Here is a 19,492-nt window from a genome sequence, read left to right as displayed (position 1 = left end):
CCTAATGGATTTTGCCAAGTCCCACCAAGTGGGTGCCTTGCCCTAAATGCATAGTTGGGTTACACTTGTGGATCTGGAAGCCTCCACTAAATTTGGAAGTGCTGTTCAGATTACATCCTCCAGCTGCTGAAGAGATTTTCTTACAAACAGTTGGCTGCTCAAATGCCTTGTGCCTCCCCAGACACTGCCTCTGTCTCAGCTTTCAAGTCCAGCCAGCTCTACCTCAGTCATTGCTGTGTTTGATTCATACCATCTATATCTCGTAGTGCTCCTAGCAATTGATAAATTATGACTCCAGTGAGACTATTGGGTTAAACGCTAAGGAAGAAAGAATGATGACAGTAATACTTGTCATTTGTGTGGCAATGCAGCAACACAAAACTCTAAAACATATGTTATCTTGGAGCAACCTTTCCAGAGGATAGGTTTTCTGAGAAATGTTTATGGCTTTTGAATACATGATAGGCATGAACTTGACACGACCTACTTGGCCAAGCCCTGAGCTTCAGCATAGTCTTTTACCACCACAAATCAGTCTATTCGAAGTATAGCCAGACTGATATCTTCACTGGGATGGCAAGGTTATAGCACATAGCAGCTTGAGAAAACACAGGATGGAGGCTACTTTGTTCTCAGGATTTAAAGACTCGGACATATCTTTACTAACGCCACAAGAAAATGGCTAAGTTCTACACATAAAGAAAAGTCAACACAGCTCCTGGGATGATTAAAATATTTGGCACTTGGTTGAAATGAGTATATTGACATCCCTCTACCATACGCAGATCCCTCCTTGTTCTTGGCATTGGAAAATGCAAGTTAAAGCAGAGGTTGTAAAGGCTTTCTACTAAATATCCAAGACACTAGATTTGTTTTTTCCTCCTGACTTATCCCTGCAAGATTTTCTGCTGCTTCATCTCAGCCTTCATACCATCCTCTCAACTTGATCTCATATCAATGTTATATCAAATTGCCAAATTACACTGACTTGTCATTTTGTTGTTTAATTAAATATTGTGGAATTGGAGAAATTGGTTAAAAGGTGGCATATGCTTCTAAGGACTGAGACACCTGTAAAGGAACTTAAAAGTCACTCTGCATCATCAGAATGACCTGCTTGCAACAGTCCTCTGACTGCAATCCTCCTGCTAATTGTAATTAAGGAAATTATATTGCACAGTACAAATACAATTACAGTTGCAGAACCAGCCAATTAAAAACTAATATAAATATAATGGCAAAATTTCTCCTATGTGATTGAATAAGTACCCTAATACAACTCCAGTAGAGCAAAGATCAGGAATGTTTCATATCATCATTCAGAAACCAGCATTTTAAAATTATATTGCTCATTCATACAACACACATCTCAGAAACAGATCCACTACAAAAAGTCAGTAGAGAGGAATTGAGCTGAGAATCATTAAAAACATATATTTTAAATGGACAGCTATCACATTATTATATATAATTATTTTCCTTTCACACTAACTTTTTTTAATCTATCCATGTTCCTTATAAAACACTATGCAAAATTTTCATCATAGCATTGTTTTCCTTAAATATGTGCATTTCAGTAATGACACTTGCATGTATAAATTTAGTGAGACTGATGCCAGAACCGAGTAGTCATTTATTCAGAAAAAAACCAAAAAAACTTGTTTTTCTGTCTGTAAGTTTTCTATGAAAAGCTATTCTTTTTTTCAGTGCATTCATTATTCAACTTATTAGTTGAATAATCCTACTGAGGCTTGTCTGCTTTTGAATCATTTGCAGCCTGTTTAGTTGCAGTTATTTCACATTTGAAATTTGAACTCTACTCCTTCATTTTTGTTGGATGTAGAGTTTACACAAACTGATGCTATTCTCCAGTTTAAAAAAATGTGACCAGAATGAAGATGAAATAAGTTTTGTACACACCACCAGCAGTTCACATCTGTGTTTCAACAGGAGTAAATTCCTTATCTATAATACAATATCCATACAAGCACAAGCTGAAAGGCATCTTAGGATAATTCTGAAGAAGCAGTCACATCTTATAAAGACTGTTAATCCATAGCTTTAAATATCCACGTACCTCCCAGCCTATGCAGTTATTTTCCCTTCTAGAAACAATTCTAACAAAACAAAACAATCTTTGATGGAGCACTTTTCCTTAGGTGCACTATATGTCACAGTTACCTGCCCAGCTCCTGGGCTTAGGAAAGCAAGGCTACCAGCAGCCTTCAGTCCTCTGAGGTGATAGGAAAATCAAAGTATTTATACAGTGGAAAGGGCAAGAGAAAAGGGTAACAGGCAGCAGTGAGTAAGAAAAAACCAAAACAGTTTAAAGCAACTTTACAGGGAGTGAGAAGTGCCCTAGAGTGGTCATTAGCCACACTGCGAGGAATTAGGGTACATCAGAAAAGGGAAATATTTGCTGCAGATATTATGAGGTGGGAAGGATTGGAGGAGGTTGTTATTCTTGAAAGCACTTAATGAACTGGCAGATGGCCCTGTGGTCAGGGCACAGGAAATCCAAGTCCCATTTCTGCTGCAGACCTCCTATGTGGGATCAGAGGAGTGTCCAAGATCAGCAGGAGCCAGGCAGATCTGGCACAGGGGACACTGGGGTGGCCAGTGTCAAAGCAGCGATCAAAATCAATGGGAAATGCCTGTTCCAGTAGGGAATTCCTCCATGGCTCCTCTTGCATAAAGCTATCCAAAATGGGCAAGAACATCTGCTTTTGTTTTCACAGTAAAAGCTGACACTGGAGGAGACATGCACATTTGGGAGTGGAGCACATTCCAAAGTGGAGCTCTTTGTAATGCTTTTGTAACAATACAAAACCATTCTGGGTACATCACTTGGTGAAAATTTGCTGTATCCAAGAGGCCAGAGCTGCCATGGAGGTGGCAGGAGAGAAGGTGTACAAAGGGCTCCTCTTGGCAACTGGGTGGCAAGGCAGATCACCCCACATGCATGGCAGAAGGGTGACTTGTAGAGACCATTCTGTGGCCTGACACTTCCCTCCTTCTTTTCTATTTATATTTCAGGGAATTAATTGCTCCATTTGTCCTTCAGCTAAGAAATGTATTAATATGAAGGTGCAATGAGCTCTCAGGGCAGGCTAGCCTTCAGATCCCTCTTGCTCTGTCTTTGTGCATGCAAAATAAGGTTACACCAAAATATGAACTTAGGGCTAGAGAAAATACCTGTGTGGGAAACGAGGAGAACATGTCACCACAGTTGGTGTTTGAAAAGAGATGGTCAATGAAGGTGCTTGAACTTATATACAACCTATTTGTTCACAATAGATATATTCAACAGAAAGATGGGAGATTTCAGGTTTGCTGTCCTGGACTGTTCTACCCCAAACCACCCCTCAAGTCATTTCTGTAAAAGACATGGTTCAAGCAGTGCCCGAGCAAGACATTGACTCACTGACTACCATTTCACCCACGTCCTAGACAGATGCTTCTGTTTTAAGGCTCATGAGTTGACAGACTTCCTACTATCTCTGCAATGCAGATGTTTGGCTCATTTTTTGAACATACAAAAATTAAAATTTTAATATTTTCTTAGAACAGAATTTTGGGAAAAATGTAATTTCTATTCCTCTCTTTAAAAATCCTCCCAGCAGTTCAAATCTACAGCTAACACTGTAGAGGAACCACTATTTCAAAAGAAATGTACCATACAGAAACAGTAATTCCAGAGATAAAGTGATGCCTAAAATAAGTGTTTATCCTTGTAACTGAAGTACTTGCTTCAAGATTAGAAATGGGATGGTTCTTGGAGGGAACAGAGAGGAGAGGAATGCAAATTAAAAGAACTTACTAAAAAAAATAGTCAATACTCATATAAATGACAGCTGGAATCACTGTAACTCATTCAGTATTTTTCTAACATGAACATTTGTCAAGAGGAAAACCAGTATGGCCAGTATATACCATTGGAAAGAACCAAACCTTTCTTACAGAGTTTTCTCCATTGAAGTTGACAATTAATAGCTAACCAGTGTTGAAGATTTTGCATGACTGCTTCTACTCAGTCCAGATCAGTGTGTTGAGCAAATTAGAAGACAAATCAGAATTAAGTGTGTATAAGGAAACCCTAGTTACCTGGTTAAAGGAAAACCTCAGCATACTGTGTGAATACTTTGTTTCTACACCCTTTGAGGAAATATATTGACACAATACTTTTTCCATGGCATTACCTCTTTTCATGTGAAAGCAGAAGTCTTGTGCTGGCATATCAAGGGCTGAGCTTTTTCACTGTGCTAATAATTGTATCTAGAATTCCAGACAGTAGTGCAAACTTCCCAATTCCTATGAAGAAAATGATCTTTAAAAACATAATGAAGTTTTAATCAACTTTTCAGCAAGGTGAGAGGAAGAAAGGGGGCCATCAGAAATACCTCTGGCTGGTGGTGAATGTCTGCTCTCCTCTTTCAGGATGGCCTGGGACTCCTTGTGCAGCCAGGACTTGCGGCGGCCTAGGATAAGAAGTGCCTCAAGCTGGATGCCCGGCAGTGGGAGCAGCACTGGGACACCATCCCTGGAGGAGCTGCGGCGCCTGCTCTGCACACGCGCACACCCCACAGGGCATGTGGATGAAGTCTGGCCAAACCTTTATGTGGGAGACCTGTAAGAGACAGGAAGGGCTGAAGGTTATTGCAACTCTTCCCCCAAATCTTCCACTCTATTTAAAAACAGAGAGCTAGGCACTAATTTGGGGACATCTCACAAAAGATCTAAAGCGTTGAACAAGACTGAACTGTGCATATGATGCTGTAGCATAGAGAAAAAGCATCCTAACTGACTAAAAAGAATATCCCCAACCTCCTGGTTTCTCCTCCTGCATTAGTGCAGAAGTCACACACTGCAAGAGCCCACTGGAGCTGTGGCATTGCTACTTCAGGCAGTCATGCCAGAGCTGGGTAAAACATGATCAAGCTCATTTGCCAGATGGCATCAGTCCTCTGAACTGATGAATACTCAGCAGAGGTGACTTGGTGAGAGTCCTTGAAATCAGAAAACCCTTAGCTTGTGCAGAAATATGTCCACCACCACCTTTCATCAGTTGAGAACCATCTAAACATATGTTTGGGAAAAAAACTGAGGGAGATCTAAGAGCTAGTTTCTTAACAAATCACTTCTGTCTCAAAGTATTTTGATGGACACTTTGAACCCAATCAACCTGTCAAAAAAATAGCCACTATCACTTCCTGCAGTTGTAACAAACTCACCACCAGCAGCAGGTTCTTCCCTGCATTGCAATGCAGCAGGCGAATACAATTCCCCATCTTTTTCCAGGTACGTCGCTCGTGACAAGGCGCAGCTGAGCCGCATGGGCATCTCCCATGTTGTGAATGCCGCTGCCGGGAGATTCCGCATCAACACTGGGCCCGAGTTCTACAACGACTTGCCTGTGGATTACTATGGAGTAGAAGCAGAGGACAACCCAAATTTTGATCTCAGCGTTCACTTCTATCCAGTTGCTCAGTACATCAGAGCAGCACTGAATTCCCCAAGAGGTAACTAGATCATCTGTGCATGTTGCATATCTTCTGCATAGTAGACAAGCAGGGCAAGTTATCAAATATTTGACATAAACCAGCTCACCTGCATGTGGATAAGAATGCAGAAACCCAAACCAAGTGGCATCCTACCTACCTCCTGAACTCCTCGAGGTAGTGCTCCTGTTTCACTGAAACAGGGAACGATGCGCTAAGCATGCTTTAAAGGGGTTCTCCCTGTGCCTAGTGTTATTCATCAGTAAAAGACAAAATAGCAAGTGTCCTTTATTACCTACAGGGACACACTGACCTGGCAAGAGGCACATTATTTGATCTTTTCAAATTAGTGATGGGATTTAAAATAAAAGACAAGGGCAAGTATCATATTTGAGTAAGAATATTCAACTATAATGCTACAACCCGTGCAAGTACTACAAACACAGAATAGGGAAGAACTTGCTAGAAAGCAACTCTGTAGAAGGGAGACAAAGCAACACCACCAGCCAGGAATAATGTTATGCTGTTGCTAGAAAAAGTATAACTTTCAAATAGGAAGACAACCCACAATATCCTCAGATTCACTAAATACATGCCAGGTACAACACCAGACGCTTGGGGCCAATGGTAGATGATTACAACTAAGGGCAAGCCTTCACAAAAGCAAGGCATCACTGTACCACAAAACTGCACAGATACTTCTCGAAAGCATGTGATTTAATAAGAGAACAGTTGTACACTCAGCAAACCATTTTGCTTGCATCATGGTGAGCTTTAATTGCAATCAGTGTCCTCAACTACTAACTAGCCATCTTAATTGTATGCACTAGTAGATCTGATCCACAACATACCAGCCAGGAAGGGGAGGCACAGTAACTAACTGCAAACAGTGTAGCTTCATGCTAGGTACGCTGAGAGTTTCCTGCTCTTTGGAGGGGTTCTTCTGTTACAAAATATTTGCCTTTGGGCAACTTAGGGCTGCATTTGGGGAATTTGGATTTTTACCCATTTTTATTACAGCACATGCTATTTGCAATTGAAGTCATTATTGGCAATGCTCCAGAGAAAGGTAAGATCCAAAATCTATTCGTGTGTGTAAAAGCAAAGTTCCAAATCACTTGACAAGAGACAGAAAACAGCAGATGAATTGTAGAAGCCACAACAGCAAACAAAATTAGTGCTTTGCAAAATGCATGGCAAAATACTAAGTTATGAATGCAGAACAAGTTACTGCTCAAGGCATACTTATCCCTACCCCCATGCTTTTAAATACTGCTTTACTGAAGTCCATATGGAAGTAGAGTTCTGGGAATGGAGACAAGGTGAAATTTAATCATACGCTGTCCAGCTGTTGCTGACATTCATCATTTTGAGGAAAGTGCAACAGTTTAGAAAAAATATAAACAAGATGTTCTGGAAGCATAATTTCCTGAGGTACAGAAATTTAGCAGCTAAATACCCGTGACCTGTGCAGGGATGAGACAGGGAGGGGAATGTTATATCATTTAGAAGAAAAAAAGAGAAGTGTTTATTATAAGCAGTGAAATTGAACAACAACAAAAAAAATACACCAGGTGACAAGAGGCCTGTCCATATTAAATACAGAACGTAATGAGGTACTACTGTTTGGTTGAGAAGTCATTTAAGACTACTGCTTAACTATTACAAGCAAATTCTACACTTTTTTTTTTCTTTAATGGAAACATATTATCCTTTTTACCCAAGAGGACAAGTCAAAGTTAAGACTATATGAGACAAACATATATAAAACTAGGAATCAAGTACTCATTAGAATTGTTATTTCCATCATGCTTGAAAAAAAAAACAAACAATCTGATGCTTTACACCACAAGTCCAGGCAACAGCATTCCAGATTTCTACCTTAGCTGAACAGAATATTATCTTTGGTGATGTAAAGAGTTTGATTTTAATGCAGTTTCTTGAAACTCACGTGCCAGAGTGTGAGCAAAAGGAAGCAGAAGGGTGTGCACTTAGGAGCTGTTCCTGTCACAGTGGTCAATGGCTGCATCACATCCTGACTTCCTTTTTCATCTTTGCTGCAGAAATTAGAAAATACATGCACTACTATTGCAGCCATGCTGCATTAGCATTATTTTATCATCCCTACTTCCTTGACTACCTTTCCTTCAGCACAGCCTGGCAGTTTCTTTGTCCATATAACAGAGTTGTTTGGGAAGGCTCAGACAAGAGTGAGCAGATGCACAATCTGTCCCCTTCCCTACAAGGGAAAACATGGAGTTGGGAAAGTACTGGCCTTCTCCCTCATGCTCAAACTCAAAGGACAACACCTTGAATATCAGTCTTGACCCTCTGCATGGCCACCTGTGCAATTTGCATTTCTCTGGAGTGCAGCTAAACCTAAAGTAAATCAGCAGGGTTTTGTGAAGTCTAACAGGAGGAAGAGGCAAAGAGAACTTGATGAAAGCATGCCATGAAAACCATTAAACTAACACTGCTGACAGAAAGATTCCCAAATAGAGAGCTTTGCATTTTATTGAACTCCGAGCATGTTTAAAACAGGCAGGTTAAAATCACCCATTAAAATCTTGAAATGGCAGACTCTCTCACAGTCATTTCCCTTCCTCCACTTCAGTGGAGCAAGTGAAAAGCTAAGCTCCCTCTTCTGTCACCTTTGTGTTGGTGAGAGTTATGAAAGCTGCTTAACTTTGGAGAAAAGGGTCCTCTTGCTTGACTCCACTGTAGGTGCATTACATACATCAGTCTGACCTCCCACTCTGCAGCAGATGACAGCCCTTACCTGCTCTGACTTGCCACTATTTAAAGCTCTTCGTAGGCTTCTTGCTATTTTCAGCTGTGACAAAACAGATACTGGATTAATCAAGAAATAGGCAGTGGATTCTGCACCTGGCTAAAACCTAACAGGAGATGAGAAAATCTTGGAACCCTAGGGCACATTAGCCCAGCTGAGCTCTCCTGCTGAGCAGAATACTTCTGCTGGATCCAATGGAATGAGGGCAGCTGGGACAGTGACTGTGGGTGACAGATCTGGAGCCTCATTTTAAGCCAAATTGAATCCATCCTGCCAGAAAACAAGGGCTAGTTTAGGACATTTTGCTCATTTAATGATGATTAGCAAAAGGACAATAAGTTATTATGTGTTTTAATGACTCATCTTGTTCAACAACATTGAATTTCCCAACTTGAATTTGGCAACAAAGTTGAATGTGCAAACTTTATCCCTAGTGCAAACCCTTTGATGTTAGTAGAGTTACAGCAGGCATGAGCTGGATAGAATATCCATAATCCGTTGTTAAAAACCAAGTGTTATTGTTCTGCACAAATTCCAGACAGATGACAGTTATTGTCAGCCTCTGCAAAAAGTAGCTCGAGATGTGTGGTGCAAAATTTCAAATAAGGATTGCAAGATTTAATAATGCCAGAAGCTAAATGCCCCTACTCCTTCTCAGTTAATCCCATTATTCCTAAGGGATCCTATTTCATGCTCAGAGAGAAGGTTTCAACATGGTCCTCTAATGTGGGACCAGTCCAGCTTCTCTTTGCACTGTATGTTAAACCAAATGGGGGTGGGGAAGGCAGAGTTGGAAGATGGCAGCTCACGGCACGCGTTCTGTGGTGCAGGAGATGGGGTTATAACCTCCTTGCCTGCCCCATGACAGGGGAGCACACAACTGCCCCTGTGAACGCTGCTCTCTGTGGCTGTGCTCCAGCAGCCACCCAGGAATCTGAGCCTGAGTGCTGGGACATCTCTGCTGCATCCCGCGAGGGGCTGATGGAATGGCTGGAATCGCCCACCGCAGGCAGCCCACGGAGCAGACGTGCTTCAGGCACTGGTCACATGCAGGATGGCACCAGAGTGTCACTTCACCCATTTGCAGCCACTGCTAAGAGACGAGGGTCTGACCCTGTAAACAGAACCAAATAGCAACACAGCTTTTGTTTCCTTACTCAAGTTTAACATTCAATTTGTTTACTAAAAATAATCACACAGTAAATTCAAATCTACTTTCATTAGAGCAATTTTACATTTATTAAATCATTTCACATGACTGATTTATCTGCAACAAACAAGTCATTTTATTGTCAGTGTACCAGCATTTATCATAGCCTTTGTTTTACTATGCAGAGAGGTTAACACCGTAGGAATAGATATTGCACTTGTAAAAGAGATAATATACCTACATCCTCATGGGAACAAGTGATTAGAGAACCATGCAGATTAGGACCAAGGTCAATACTTGGGGCTTGTCCAGGTTTTTGCTGAGACACCTTCTAAAGCTCTTTGCTGATACAGGAGGACTCTTCTGAAGTACAGATAAGCCAGAGAAACAGGGAAGAAAATGCAGTGTATTCTTTCTGGACATAGTTTTCTCTCAGACACGGATGCAAAACAATAGAGAGCCAGCCTGCTCAAGCAGGAGCTTGGCATTTATTCTGCTTTCTGTGCCTCCAACAAAAACAGAACAGGCAATATTTAACAGCATCATTTATGCCTGTGCTCAGCTTGGTCTTCAGTTAAAGACTGCTGGTGGGGCAGAGCATTTTCAAAGGCAGAAGTCTTCATATAGGTGGGGTGGGGGTAGGAAAATGATCAAACTGTTTTACTAGAAAACTAGATTCAGAACATCAAGCCTCCTGTCCCCAGTCTAGTTTATGCACAAATTTAGATTCAATTTCAAAATATACAGTGTAACAAAATCTAATCAAACATCAAGGCCATTTCTTTCTAGTTTTTTCTTGTTCGCTTTTCTCCCTTATGATGCAGTTCAAACCATAAATTCTTTAGTTGTAGAGTGCTGGTATCAGACAAATAAACAAACAAACAAACAAACAACAACAAAAAAAAGAGTGGTTCTGATTCCAAGAAAAGTTTTCAGAACATTTTGTTCCTTGGCTTCTGTTATTTGGGGTGCACGTTTGGGTGAATGTCTGGATTTCCCATTCCTGTCGCCACATTGTCGTTCAAACTCCTGCAAACTACTAAAGCAAAGATTTTTTCAAAAATCTTTTGGCCTAGCCCTATTTGCAGTACTTTTCAAAGTGAAATTGTACTCCTGATTCCTTTATGCTCCTCTGAAAATCTCAGATCAGGGTTATTTGGATCCCAAGTGCCTCCTCTGGGGAAAATAATACAGCGTACATACCCTACAAGGTTGGTGGGAAGGCTAACGGAAGTGCAGAACATTGAAAAAGAAGTCTGATGGAAATTCAAATTAGCATTATCTTTTAGCAAGAGTTCAAAACATTTCTCCATATGCCCATAAAAAGCAGGACTTCACTTCCAAGAATTTTCATGAAGTTAATGGAATTGACAGATAGATGTAATTGAGCTTGAATAAGGGCATCAATAGCTCAGTAAATTCTGTGAAATTGTATCTGAATGAGAAAACAGAAATTCTGCAAAAGTGGCCTTACATTGGAAAACCTCTTCCTTCCCCCAAAGGTTTTGATGTGTGACCTAAGTCTGCTGTCACCAGAGCTGTTTTTGCCACTTCCTTGGAGACTATATTTGTCCCTTTATTTCTGCTGAAGACATGTCTATCTTTAGGGCTGCGCTCGGATTTCTCATGCCGGGATAATGAGAGGTGGCTGTGTCACATACATTGTGGAATTCAACACTTCTCTCAACCTGCTGGCCAGAGCAGGTTTTCACAACACATGCTTACCCTCTCAGAGCATGTGGCTATGCCATCATCATTAGTCAGAACTAGAATGGTTGCTAAATAAATACTTTGTCATAAACAAAATGGGATTTAAGATTAAAAGCTGTGCACAAAGTACCCAGAATTAACACCTGGGGGGGATGGGGGCAATCAGCCTGAGGTTTTTGTCTGGATCTAGACTCATCATCCAACAAGGATACTTTTGTCTTGCTCCCTAGTAATAGAGATGTTAAGATGCTGTAAGCACGAACAAAACAATGAACTTGCCCTGAAAAGCTGTCTGTTCTTTCTACCCCTCTTTACATTTTGCAGAGAAGCAGCATCTGAGATAGTCTATTCCATCTCCAATGAAAAAAAGCAATATGGGATTGTTGTCACTGATTTTTCATCTTTTCTGGATATAAATTGTACTGCACTAAATTGCATATTGTCCAGCTATACAGTGAATGAACAAGAGACCACATATGTGACAGTCTTAAAAAAAAACCTGAAAAAAAGGTAGAAAGTACTTTGTTTCAAACTTGTGAAGAGTTCCAGTGAAGAACTGTGCAGAAATTTCCATGCTAAAATGACATTTTCTTCAGCTGCCTTAATTGGAGGCTGTCCATTAAGTGGTCAGAAATTCATATCTGCTTCTAATCACTCGTTACTCTAATAATGCTGAGTTGCTGGGCCACAGTCTCTGTGAGAAAAATAGATCTGACTGCAGCAAAGGATGAGAGAGCTTGAAAATGCTCAGGCATGGTCATAAATGAGTAGAACAGTTATATAACAATTAAGTTTCACACTCAAATAAAATTTTCTCATTGATCTTACAATTTTTGTGAAAGTTGAAGCATTTTACAGTATTTACAACATGCAAAGTTTCAGGTTCCAGAATGAGCTCTTTGTTTACATCTAGAGGGAAAGGACCACAAACCTGAACCCTTCCATCTGAGAGCAAAATTTTCTTTTAATTAAAAAACTTCCTTCAATTTCAAATAAGACTACTTGAAAAAATATTCATCTCCTTCCAATAGGTCAAAATCACACATTGGAAACCTAGGAGGCAGTTGTAATACAGAATTTAGCTTCTTAGGCTGCTTTCATTCATGATCACAGCAGGAAAACTAAAAGCAGAACAGAGGGAAGGAGGGAGTTACCCTGCTGGATCCCTGAAGGTGTTCCCCGAGGCTCACTTACAGCAACAGGGGAAGGATTCATTATGCTACTCTTAATGAACTTCTAACAAAGATGCACACCTTGCATTGAAATCTCTGGAAAACTAAAAGCATTTAATAAATTGTCTTCCTACTGGTTACATAATAAACCAAGGAGAAAGAGAGGCATTAAAGAAGGACAATGATTAGTATGGGGTAGGCTATAGAGATAAAAATGTCTAAGTGACCCAGTGCAAATGCCATATACAAAGAGCTGTTCTTAATGATAATGCCCATTTTCTTAACACACTTCCAAAAAAAGCCTGGGCAGCAGTCAGCACCCTCAGAAAGCATTACTGCCCTAAGCAAAGAAAAAAAAAAGAGCTTGTGGAAAACCAGGAGTGTTGCTGTGACAGCAGTGAGCAATCCTGAGCATTGGACTTCTGAAATCCCAAGTTTCTAAGCCCTCTGGTAGTAAGTAACCTGCCAAGGCTGCTTCCCACAGTACGGCCTTCAAGCACGACCTCTTGGAACTTTGCCAGCAAATAAATCACTCCCAAAATCACACATGAGCAAGCATGGACACAACGGATGGCAGGCTGGGCATGGGGGATAAGGGCTAAAGCTGGCAGCTAACCTCAATCCAAGTGACCATGGATCCTGGAACACAATTATGAATTTTCTGTCCCCAGTCAGTAAAAACTCCACGTTCCCCAACCAGGGGAACCGCACCAGGGCTGCTCTGCAGGGCTGTACACACCTGCTTGCCCATCCCCAGTACCAGCTTCTATCTCTGCTCCAACACAATAAACCCCATCATGAGGCCTGCTGGCATAACTGCAAATCTCTCTCCTTTTTCCAGGCAAAGTACTGGTTCACTGTGCAATGGGAATCAGTCGGTCTGCAACTCTTGTCCTGGCTTTCTTAATGATCTGTGAGGGGCTGTCCCTCACCGCTGCCATACAGACTGTGCGCTTCCACAGAGGGATCTGCCCCAACTCCGGCTTCCTCCAGCAGCTTCGGGAGTTGGACCTCCAGTTAGGAAGGGGCACGGGCAGAGGAGCAGAGGCCTGCTAGTGCCAAGAAGCTCTGTCTCCTGGCACCAGCCCAAGAGATGCTGCCCTCACTGAAGAGTGCAAGGGTGCTGTCAGGACTGCTCTGTAGCTGCATGGAGAAACTCTGGGGAAAGACTGAGCATGAGCAAACTGTTAGGAACAGTTAGGCATGTATTTTTTGCATAAGCCCACTAATTGGAAAGAAAATGAAATAAAGGATTCAAACTGGCACTTTTGCTCACCTGGGCCTGTTTATTTAAGCACCTGTTGGGCAGGGCATAGGGAGCAGTTGGGTTTTCATGTAGAACTAAAAGGCAGCACAGTCAACTTGAAAAAAATATTTTTTACTTGCTTATAATTGCATTTATTTGGCAAGAGGGAAAATGACTAAACTAGTAAAATAAAAAGAAAGCATAAAGCTTTGAAGCAAATCTTTAAAATTTCACGTCCAGCTGGCTTAGGGTGAGACTGCAGGTTTTGCAAGCTGATGTGGTCCTTTCGTCTGCCGTGGTGACACAAGTCAGGATTCAATTCAGACCATAGACTCCCTATGTTACAAGTCATGGAGGCTCTTGTTGGACCTTCACAAGTCCTTTTTGCTTCAAATCTATGGCAAATACTCGGAACTTAAGTACCATGAAATCCTCAGGAGCCAACTCTGGAGCTCTCAAGCTGCACCCTGGGGCCCAGTTGTTGACAGAGTCTCTGCTGGTCAGAGAGAGGAAGGTGTCCCATTGCACACATGGATCAAGGAGCACACCTAGGGCACACTGCCTGCTGGCACACTGCAGGGCAGTGCAGTGCCAGACAGAAATGTCCTCCTCTTAGCTTGCAACCCAACATTTGAAATCACATTCCCCAAATTTCCCTGTTTTAATGGTAAGTCAGAACCTAGTGTTGTCATGTCAGAGCAAAAATGAGCAATGCCTCTAAGAAATCCAAAGCAGCAGCTCTGCATTTCAATTACTCTTTTACGCCCAATTGGCCACATTTAATCTTGTGAAGAACTTGAAGCAGATATTTGCTTCAGTGCAATTACAGCCACATACAGAACATTGGCAAATGCAAACAATATAGAATTTCCACTTGACGGCAGATTAATTTGGTGTGATGTTTTCCCTCGAGAAGTCTTAAAGGCTCTCAGTTCTGAAAGTACCCTGCAGTTTGTATTTATAGCACTATGGATGTTGAATAGAAAGAGGGAAGCATAAACTTCTTCTGAACTGAAGTTTCTTTCACCTCCATACATTAAAAATACTAACTGAGCATAGCACACCTTTGCTGCATTTCTCATAATGCAATATGGAAACATTATTTCCCTGCAGAGTCTATAGAGGAATTCAGGTGGTGTTTCTACTTTCATAAACATATTAAGTAAAGCATAGCAATGCTACAGACTAATTTCCTCTCAGGGAACAGAGGCACAGGTCTTCCCTCCAGAAAAGGTCCCATCCTTTGAGACTGGAGTGAGCAGTCAGAAGCGAGGCCATAGCTAATGATGGAAAAAAATCAGTGAGGTTATAGTTTTCACAGGCCTCTTATTGCCTGCCACAGCAAGGAGATTAGATTTCAGTAAGCATGGTGACTGAACCACTCCTGGCACTTGGGTCTCTTCCACCTTGGTCTGTCTGGGGATTCTTTTTTATTGCAGACCATGCTGAAGCTGTTTTGTGAGTGTTATTTTTAGTTGCCTTACGAACCACTCCCTTCAAGCCTCTGTAACTCAGCCCATGCCAATCCCTGTATTAAAGCATGTATGAAACACAACAGTCCAAAATCTCCATGCATTGAGCCCATCAGGACAGGTCATAATTTCCAGTGAGTTGCACATCTGGAAACATATGTGGTTGCAGGGAAGAACTTAAAGGGAACAACTTGTGAGACTGACTGAGCCTAAAGTTACCCCAGCTGAGGCCTGTTGGTCATTGCGTGACTACTTTAGCTAGCCAGGGCAGACCATAGATTTCCCTGCCATCCATGACTTGGAGCTGGGATCAATACATCTGTGTGGAACTGCAGCATGCCAGCTAAGCTAGGGCACTGGTAGAGCAGGCCTTCTGGCTCTTGTTGCCATTTACAGGTGTACAGTAGAAACTTCCTCTTCAACATGGGTTAAAACCCAACTAAATAAAAACAAGAGGTCAAAAACATGCAAAAAGGCCCAAAGAGAACAATCCAATCCCCAGGCCAAAAAAAAAAATCCTTTTCTGAGAAGTTCCTATTTTGAGTGCTTTGCATTGCTGTGAAGTACAGAGAGTGAGAGGTAGGGCCCCCATCTCCTTCCAGGTTCCCTACCCTTCAGGAGACATTATTGCTAAACCCACCATTAGCTCCCCTCTCTGTGAAGGCTGCAGCACCATGGAGTGGCCTGGCAGGGGCACAGGGGCAGGCTCCATATTGATGACACTTAAGTCCTAACCTCTGACCCACATGTCCTACACACTGAGGCTTATTGCCTCTGTGATTAGTTAAACAAAAACCTCTTAAAATTGCAGCTGAAATCAAGGCAGAATGAAAACAATATTGAGGGTGGTTCCAGATATATCTTGTGGTATGATTTCAAGATCCAGAGCTGTAAACCACCAGCTCAGCCAGAGAAATGAGGAGTAACTTCCTTCCCCCACAGCCACCCTTGCTAACACGAGGTGTTTAGTCAAGGCTGTAACTGTCCATTTCAGCACTGCCAAGGCAGCTGAAAGGAGCCCCATGCAGCCCTGCAGGTTTGGTGCCTCTGTGGCACTTGCCCTGTGCCCTGGTTAAATATTTCCTGCCCAAGCCATATCAGTTGAGGCCACAAGTAGGGTGGAAGCAATTGGAACAGCAGAGATGTTAATGGGCAGAGCAACAGTGACACCACTATGATTTCCAAGAGCACTCTTACCTGGTGCAGAGTAAATGTTCAGGTTTATTTATGAACACCTGTTCATTCTATCCTTATGAAGGAGAAACCTTGACCACTGTGATGGAGCTGGTATACCTCCCTCACAAAAACCCTGCCAGGAAGGATGGGTGCCTTGGCCCCTTTTCCAGACAAGACACGTGAAGTTTGCCTGAGCTGCAGCAGGATGTTTGGGGAAAAGCACAAGAAGTTTGCTCTCCAACCTCCAGAACTGGCACAAAAACATGAGAGGAGTTTTTTCACATGAGATATCTTGCCTTCACTAGCTTTTTCTCTCAGACTTTCAGTAGTGATACAGAGAATATTGCCATGGGCACGTCTGCACTGTGTTATTTATCCTTTGGATTTGCGCTCAGGGTTTTATTTGTAAAAGGAAAATGAGACCATAAATCTGCCGTGCAAGGAGCCAAGGGAAGAGAGGACAGAAATTTTCAGTAAGTTGCATGCAAAGGGATGGTGCCAAGGACAGGTTTCCCATGGAAAGAAATACCAGCCAAGATACTGTCCAGGTACTCACTGTGTGTAGTGACAACAGCTGAGAGTGTCAGCCTTTTTCTCGCAGGTGCATTGATTCATTCCTCCTTACACAGGTAGCTTTGGAGTTGCTGCAGCAAGGATGCTGCTCTCCCTATGGGAGCATCTTCATCCATAGCTTTTGCTTCCAGCACACACAGGACCACTCTTTGGATACAGCACCCTAGGTAACCCTCATGCCTGTAAACAAGGGTGAAGGGAAGCAGTCTCGGGTAGAGCCCGGTTCTTCATTATGCTGCCCTGTTCCAAGTTAGCCCATGGCTCCGATTTTGCTTTAACCTTGGCACTGGCCAAGCCCAAGCAGCATTCTCCTGCATAGCCCTGATGCCTAGATCAGATCTGCCCAGCTCCTGCCAGCCCCACCAGAATTGCAAACCACTGTCAGGACCACTTGCCAGACTTGATCCTCCTCCCATTGTTTTCCGTCCTGTATTTTTCTGATAACAAGGCTATGAGTTAGTGTGGAAAGGGGCTTCAAATCAGCTTGTGCTTTGCAAATTTACTTCACAGTCTAAGGTTCAAATAGTATGTGCAGCTCCTGAAGCCAAGTCAAACAGGAATCTAGGGCCTATGGGACTTTCAACATTTAAGTTTTCTTTAGGTTACAATTATTTTGCTTAGAAACTAGACCCTTGATCTGTTGCAGGAGGCTGCAGTTTAATAAAGTCAAACAGTTTGCTCTTTGCAATGTACTATTTGCAGTAAAAGTATCATGAAGTTACACTGCTCCCCCTCACCACTGCCTCCTGGAACCTTGACTGTTTATATACAGAAAGCACTCTCAGGAAGCACTCCTAAAAATACCCAGCAATGTTAGCTGAGGATCTGGCTCTGCGTCTCCTCCGCCTGCTTCTGCCTCCATAACATCCTTCCATCATCTTGATGTTCAACAACCCCAGATGTTCAAGCAAACTTTTCCCTGCTTCATTCTCTAAAAAATTGTCCTTTTTCTTCCTCCTATCAGTAGCTATTTTCCACCCTGCCACAGACCAGCTTCTGTGATATTGCCATATCATGTCTTATCTAGTGTTTCCTCATTTAATTACGAAAGTAAAGTTCATGACAGCTTCCCCAAATCTTTGAGCTCTGCCCATGTTTCAGACAAAAAGGTAGCAGCAAGTAAGGGTGATAATAGTATCCAAAAAAGAGCAACATCTTTTACTTTACTTTGTAAAAGTGCATCTGAATACTGTAAAACAAGATGCAGTATTCTCCAGAGATTAACTTTTGAAACCACTCTCAGGGAAGTTAACTCTGAAGACAAAGGCAATTTCCAAATGGAAACACTATTGCAAATAAAAAGATTTTCACAAGAGTGCAAATAAAAAATCTGCACAAGCAAGTCCAGTCAGCTGATAAAAATATCAAATTCAAAAGGAAGACTGGGATTCAGCTCACACTTCTAATCTGGCTGTTGCTCAAGGTGTGGGCAGAGCCTCCCCTCACAAAAAATGTTACTTATCAAGGAATAGGGTCCCTCAATTGCTGCAGACTGGTCCTTCTTGTTGCCAGTCATATTCATGACCACGAAGATCTTCCAGCACAGATCAAGTTCATTGCTGCACAAAGGATCTTGGATGCTTCTGTCTGTCCACACATCAGCCATTGAGTTGAATGTTTCTGTTCTGTAGGTGTTCAGCAGGCAGACACTAAAAATGAAAGCTCAACAATTCTGCTGTTGTAGTAGGTAAGATCTAGTGTGGTTATTCCCAGGGTAAAAGTCTTCTGGCAGTTGCTGTTCTACAAACCCCTTTTTATGAAACAAAGTATCTAATCCCTCCCAATCCAATAACAATTATAATTCATCAATTCATCTAATATTAAATATAAAAAATGAAATATTCACAAGCATTTACAACCAAAATGATCCATCAAAGCCCTTAATATTGCTTTTGGAAGACCAACAGCTCTTCAACAAAAATTCCCAAGAAGCACAGAACTGTAAGAAGTGAGACACTGAAAATTTTTGCATCAACATAATTTTGGTTGCTTACAATGAATAAATAAATAAATGAGTTCTTTACAAAAACCCCACCCACCACTGGAAAACCATCAGCCAGTGAAGCGTAAGCAAGGAATTATTTGCTCAGCTCTGGCAACAGTTGGCTGTTACTAGAGTTATTCTGACACATTGTTTTCAAGAACATCTGTTTCCACTCCGACTCCTTTAACTTTCAGATGTGAAAAACAAAAGCTCATTTTCAAGCCATGTCTCCCATCTTCAGTTGGCAACAGTTGCATGATTATGAAGTTATTGTTGTGTTGGATGATCTGTTTGTCAGTTTATATTTTCCTATCATATCTATTTTTAGCTATTCATCAGTATTACTTGGAGCCTCTCCTATAAATCTTAAACATTTATAGCACATCTCGACAATTCATCAAATGGAGCCACCCTCCAAGGAAAGGAAACCCAAACCACTTCCCCTGCTCAGCTGAATGAGATTCAGATCCTTGTCTTTTAAACTTGAAACTCAACATTTTCCCATCTGCTCTTTATACACAACAGCCCTTTTGCTCTGCATCAGTGTTTTATTCTCCATTCATAACTTTTTACTTCCCTCCAGAGGTTTCCTGATGCTTTTAGTCTGCTGGACTCATAGAAGACTTGGATTTTGGAGGTTTTCTCCCCCCACAATCCATTGAAGGGGAAAAATAATCATTCAGCAATGAATGGCCACTTTTCATTGCTCATTCACAAGAG

The 19,492-nt window shown here is 41.8% G+C and overlaps 1 protein-coding gene across 1 annotated transcript; it reads left to right on the top strand.

The window, feature by feature from the left end:
• The first annotated feature begins 4,438 nt into the window (after nt 1-4,438).
• On the top strand, nt 4,439-13,377 carry LOC134046129 (dual specificity protein phosphatase 13B-like). Its single transcript, XM_062496394.1, has 3 exons — nt 4,439-4,629; nt 5,299-5,519; nt 13,163-13,377. Exons 1-3 carry the CDS (start codon nt 4,439-4,441, stop codon nt 13,375-13,377), a joined length of 627 nt encoding a protein of 208 aa, XP_062352378.1.
• The last annotated feature ends 6,115 nt before the right edge of the window (nt 13,378-19,492 follow it).

Source organism: Cinclus cinclus, chromosome 7 (assembly GCF_963662255.1).
Source record: "Cinclus cinclus chromosome 7, bCinCin1.1, whole genome shotgun sequence".
Classification (NCBI taxonomy): domain Eukaryota; kingdom Metazoa; phylum Chordata; class Aves; order Passeriformes; family Cinclidae; genus Cinclus; species Cinclus cinclus.
The sequence above is the reverse complement of the archived record's forward strand: the minus strand, read 5'-3'. Positions and strand labels throughout refer to the sequence as shown.

What these genes read in the sequence shown, in the direction of transcription:
- LOC134046129 (XM_062496394.1), top strand. Translation starts at nt 4,439, where the DNA reads ATGGCCTGGGACTCCTTGTGCAGCCAGGACTTGCGGCGGCCTAGGATA. An exon ending in AACCTTTATGTGGGAGACCT is followed by an intron (nt 4,630 to 5,298) that starts GTAAGAGACAGG and finishes ATCTTTTTCCAG; the next exon opens with GTACGTCGCTCGTGACAAGG. An exon ending in AGCACTGAATTCCCCAAGAG is followed by an intron (nt 5,520 to 13,162) that starts GTAACTAGATCA and finishes TCCTTTTTCCAG; the next exon opens with GCAAAGTACTGGTTCACTGT.